At 35.2% G+C, this 5,815-nt stretch overlaps 1 protein-coding gene across 1 annotated transcript; it reads left to right on the top strand.

The window, feature by feature from the left end:
• Positions 1-1,170: 1,170 nt before the first annotated feature.
• On the top strand, positions 1,171-4,557 carry LOC132305300 (uncharacterized). The gene is made up of 5 exons (XM_059802964.1): positions 1,171-1,437; positions 1,622-2,435; positions 2,659-2,800; positions 3,108-3,194; positions 4,482-4,557. The coding sequence occupies exons 1-5, from the start codon at positions 1,171-1,173 to the stop codon at positions 4,555-4,557; spliced, it is 1,386 nt and encodes a 461-aa protein (XP_059658947.1).
• Positions 4,558-5,815: the final 1,258 nt, after the last annotated feature.

Below are 5,815 nucleotides of genomic sequence, written 5' to 3' on the forward strand. Positions count from 1 at the left end.
ATGCTTTTGTGTACTTTGTAACTATTTAGAAGATGGAGACAAGTCATTTAATTCATCTGCCTCATTCGGGCAATTTCGACAAGCGTAACAAGTATGTTAGAGGTGAGTTGGAGCTGTTTGATAATGTGGATAGTGATACAATGTCATACATTGAACTTCAAGGCATGCTCAAAAGCCTTCATTTGAATGCACATAGCAAGATTTTCTACAAGGATCTCATCCATGGGCATTTATTACAAGTTTTTAATGACCTAAGTGTGATGGTTATGTTTGAGACATACAAAAATATTCCACAGATCCACATTTATGTCAGCAAGCCAAATGAAGAGGATAATGAAGCTGTTAGATCAGTGGAAGAAGAAGTTGACACTGATAATGACAGTGGTTTCAGTGTTGAAAATCAGAATGCTGGCAATGATGGCAATGCTGAAAATCAAAATGCTGAGAATGAGAATGCTGACTGTGATGGCAATACTGAAAATTAGAATGTTGAGAATGATGAGTTTGGTAATATTGAAGTGGATGATGAGGAATTGGATGATGTGTCCCTATATGCACCAAGTGATGAGTTATAGAGTATTCACAGTGAATCTGATGATGAAGAGATTAATAGTGCACCTAAACAACCAAAAACCAAAATTGCAAGGGATGAAAGGAACAAAGAATTGGTTATAGACATGAAGTTTACAAATGCTAAAGAATTTAAAGCTGTCTTGAGAGAGCATGTTATTGCTAACAGGTATGATACAAGGTTTAAGAAGAATGAAAGAACAAGGGTCACTGCTACATGTGTGAATGGATGTGGATGAAGGATACATGCTTCTTTGAGAGGAAATGGCAGCTTTGAGCTAAGTACAATTAAACCTCATGATCCTGATTGCCCTGAAGTTGAGATAAATAGGCAAGCAACTTCTACCTACATTGCAAAGAAGTATGTGCACAAATTTAGGAAGCTACCTGAATGGAAAAATGATGGTATCCAACACCATGTTGCTGATAACTTGGAGATTGAAGTGTCTAGGTTCAAAGTGATGAAGGCAAAGAGGAAGGCCTTGTAGATTATTGAAGGTCACCATGAGCACCAGTTTTCCAAAATTAGAGAATATTTTGCCCTTGTAATGAAGACAAATCCTGGTAGTGTTTGCAAAGTAAAGACAAAGTTGGAGCCTGATGGGATGTCAACAAGATTTGAGAGAGTCTTTTTCCCTTAAGGAGGGTTGTAGGCCTTTTATTGGACTGGATGGGTGTTTCTTGAAGACTCCTTATAATCAGATTCTGCTTAATGCTGTTGGTAGAGATGGAGACAGCAGTTTTTATCTCATTGCACTTGCTGTTGTTGAAGCAGAGACTAAAGACAGCTGGGATTGGTTCATGGAGGAGTTAATGGTTGTTATTAGTCCCCACAAAGCAATAACTTGGATTTCAGACAGACAGAAGGTAAATTTGTTTTATTATTTTATTATTTTGAAGTAATTCAGTTATTCAGTTTTTTTTTTTGAAGTAATTCAGTTATTATTATTATTTTTTAAGTAATTCAGTTATTTGAAGTTATTCAGTTTTTTTTTTAAATGCAGTTTATATGTAAAACTAACTGAGAAATTGTTTTATATGTTACCTTTAGGGCTTGGTGGACACACTTGCATCTTTGGATGGTGGTCAAGATCTCAGGTTTTGTGTTAGGCACTTGCATGAGAACTTTAAGAAGAAATATCCAGGCATGGAGTTGAAGCAAATGGTGTGGAATGCTGCAAATGCATTCAATAAACCTGAGTTTGAGAAACATATGCATAATATAAGGGAACTCAATGGTGAGGCATATGACTGGTTGTGCAGAATCCCATTTAGGTTTTGGACCAAGTCTAAGTTCACAGATGCTTCCAAGTGTTGTCTTAATAGTAATAATATGTGTGAATCATGGAATTCACACATATTAAAGGCAAGAGACAAACCTATCATTACAATGTTTGAGATGATTAGAAGGGGTTTAATGTCAAGGTTTCATGAGAGGAGGGAATACATGGAACAACAAAAAGGGCTCTTGTGTCCAGCTGCAAAGGCTAAAGTGTTGGCAAACAAGAAGGAATCAAAGAATTGTGTAGTATATTTTTCTTCACTATCTTGTTATGATGTCCAAGATGAGATTGACAATGAGTCTGTAAATCTACAAGAGATAAGTTGTACATGCGGGGAATGGAATGTCACAGGTATCCCATGCAAGCATGCCATTGCTGTTATGACTAAGAAAAAACTACCTATTGAAGAATATGTTGATGCCTACCACCATAGGTCAACATTTTTGAAGGGATATGCATTCGAGATCAATCCATTGGTCCTTAGGCACATGAAGAAACTGTCACTTGTGCCTTTAATCTTTCCAATAACTAGGAAACCTCCTGGAAGGCCAAAGAAAGCAAGAATGAAAGTTCATAGTGAAGGTACATCTAAATCAAAAAATATATTCAGACAAAGACCATACATTGTGTGTGGAAAGTGTAAAGCTCATGATCACAATGCAAGGACCTGCAAAAATCAACCAGTAGAGTCTAGACCACCAAGAAGCAAGGGAGGCAGGCCTTCAAACCCTCAACTTGGAATATTGCATATTTCTAGTGGTGACATTTAAGATGTTAAGAATTAAGTTGGTGATGGGACTGTTAGAGGGACTGGGGGAGGAAGAGCAGCAGGAACAACACAAGGAAGAGGTGATGGGACTGTTAGAGGGATTGGGAGAGGAAGAGCAGCAGGAACAACACAAGGAAGAGGTAATGGGACTTTTAGAAGGACTAAGAGAGGAAAAACAGTAAAGACTAGGGGTAGTGGTAACATTAGAGTGACAATACAAGGAAGGGTGCATTGGGCAGTGGTAGCAGTGAAGTGACAACACAAAGAAGGGGTGCATTTGGCAGTGGTTGGGGCAGTAGTAGCAGTGGACTGACAACACAAGGAAGGGGTGCATTAGGCAGTGTTGACATTAGGACTTCCAACTTTGTAGATGTTCCAATCACAACTAGTGAGATATATTGTGCTTAACACTCTATTTGCATTAACATAATACTTATTTGTGCCTTTAATATGACATAATTAATTGTTCAAAACTGTATAAACAGGTTATTAATGTTACACAATCTCAAATTGTTGACATACCTACTCTCCTATCACAAGCAACCCAAGACAGCCAAGACTGGTGGTATTAGGTATTTGCATTAACATAATACTTATTTGTGCCTTTTATTGCCTTGCATGTTTGATTTTATTATAAATTGTAGAAATTCATACAAACTTTATTTTAGTGTTTGTGGGGATATGTTCACATGTCAGCATATGATGCTTGTAGACAAGTCATATAAACCTGATTTGAAATTAAAAATTTAATCATTCTCATAATATTTCTCTTTATAACACTCAAAAACCATAATTGGGAAATATGTTGACATGTCAGCATATGATGCTTGTAGACAAGCCATATAAACCTTATTTTCCTTTTAAATTTTATCTATTTTTATCCCCCCTCGTTTTCTGTTTCTATTTTTGTACAAGTTTGTATTCAATATTTTCATTTTCTTTTTCTTTCTTACCAGGTTAGTTTGTTGGGGCCTGTTATATTAACCATTAATTCACTCATGTGTCTACATACTCCTTCCTTTTATTTGTCATTGTCCCAATATTCTGGATCAAGCCTATTATGTTAGACTAGTTTCTTTATTAGTGCATCTCCAGAATAAGGATATCAATAGAACATATTTGGGAAGGGGAATCCTCTTCCCACGAACACCCTGGAAAAGGAAAACAATTTTCAAAATCATCCCAAAGTCAAGGGTGGGGCAACATACAGTGGAATTTTTTTTTTTTTTGGTGGGACAGTTGGAAATACCATCAGGTTGCAAATCTTTCACAATTTTGAGTATACACTGTGACATACAAAAGTAAATGAATGATATATTGTTATCAGTCCAAACAGTGAAATCTATCACAACAATGATATTTTTTTATTTTTAATGTTAACTGTAATCCATAACATTTGATGCTAAAAGGATTTGTTCATGTGGAACGTTATGTTTACTATTAATGATTATGCAATTTAAGGACCTCATACTATCTTATATTTTGTCCCACAAACCCACCCCTACCATGATGTAGAGCCATCCAGGCGGGCAGGTTGCTCAGTTCAAATGAAAATACTAATGCATTTGTTAAATATGTATTCAATTTGCATTCAATCCCATGTTACAGTAAATGGGATCTCCTACCTCTCTTATAGAGTGGATCAAATAATACTGAACAGCCTGTAAGAATATAACCCATAATGTGGAATCAAATAGTGAAGTACAAAATTAGATGCTTATACACATTGAATTGCATTGAATTGACATTTATATAAACTGGTGGCATTTATGTGTTTTTACTTTTAGGACAGTTTGCATTTAGTTTTAGGATAGTTTGCATTGATCGGGTTCTTATTCATACTTTGTTTAATGTTCCAGGTCATTACTTGTTGGCCAGTTTGCAGGGACTATTAATGGATTTTGGTATCTCAGCAATATATGCAGGACTGTGTAGGGTATGACTTAAATTACTACAACAATTACTTTTGTGTAGATGGTGAAAATAGTACTACTTTTGGAGTTGTGGAGTTGCAGGGACTAATATTACTTTTTGTATAGGCCTGCTTACTTTTTGACTACAGGACTGTGTAGTGTATGACTTAAATTACTACAACAATTACTTTTGTGTAGATGGTGAAAATAGTACTACTTTTGGAGTTGTGGAGTTGCAGGGACTAGTATTACTTTTGTATAGGCCAGCTTACTTTTTGACTAGGATGACTTGTGTAGGCCTGCTTACTTTTTGACTAGGATGACTTGATGAAAATGGTTTTACATGGGTTTTTTTTTTTTTTTGTGTGTGTGTTGAAAGTGGTACATTTACTGAAGGTGAAATTGGGTTTTGTTTAGGATGATTATTTTGGTAAATTAATTATTCCAGTTCCTGCAAGTTTATGATGTGCATTGTATGTTTTTTTTTTTTTTTTTTTTTTTTTTTTTTTTTTTTTTTTGAATGGTTTGAAAAATTTGGCATTGGTATAGTTGAATGGTTTGATATATATGGTTTGCACTAATTGAATGGTTATGATTAATGACAGGTTAGATGAATGAATTGATTTGGTTAAATGTTTAGTGATGACAGTTTTTTATTTGTATAGTTGAAGCATTAAAGTTGAATGCAATATTTCACGTAATACAAGAACCACAATACAGGCATTAAAATACAATAGAAACTAAAATACAAGCATGCAATACAGGAAGTCAAATAAGAAATTCACATCACTATCTTAAGAAATACAATACAGGTAAAAACGCCAAAGAGAAAAATGCCAAATGAACCACAACATATTCCGCCAACAGTAGGAGCATTTTTTTTCACTTCTTTTCTCAAGTCTACTATCATATTTTCTAACTCCAATAACCTTTCATCCTTCACATTCATGGGTGCTTCTGAAATTCTTGTTGATGTTTTAGTTTGTTGCAACTCTTGCACCTCTGTCATAAGATCCCAAACTAATTTACGGTAGTACTCGGGCAATTCTTCATCTTTCCACCTTAAAAAACCACATAAACCAGTTCTATAGTTTGCACAACCATAAAACCTTTTACCCGGATTTCTCTCTGTATTTGAAATCTTTAAAGGACTTCTAACTTTACAATGGCAGTAACATTCTTTCGCCCTTCCATATGAGTAAGAACGACTTCTTGAGGTTGAAGATTCCATGTAATATTATTGTATGTAAGCATAAAGGAAAGATGAAAGGGGTTTGAGA

This window comes from Cornus florida, unplaced genomic scaffold, assembly GCF_030987335.1.
Source record: "Cornus florida cultivar Cherokee Brave unplaced genomic scaffold, ASM3098733v1 CherokeeBrave_3.0.0_Hap2_Chr04, whole genome shotgun sequence".
NCBI classification, from domain to species: domain Eukaryota; kingdom Viridiplantae; phylum Streptophyta; class Magnoliopsida; order Cornales; family Cornaceae; genus Cornus; species Cornus florida.

Bases quoted from the DNA above. Each gene is read 5' to 3' on its own strand.
- LOC132305300 (XM_059802964.1), top strand. From the start codon at position 1,171: ATGGGATGTCAACAAGATTTGAGAGAGTCTTTTTCCCTTAAGGAGGGT. The intron at 2,801-3,107 runs GTAAAGACTAGG...CTGTATAAACAG, and splicing joins GGACTAAGAGAGGAAAAACA to GTTATTAATGTTACACAATC. The intron at 3,195-4,481 runs GTATTTGCATTA...TTAATGTTCCAG, and splicing joins GCCAAGACTGGTGGTATTAG to GTCATTACTTGTTGGCCAGT.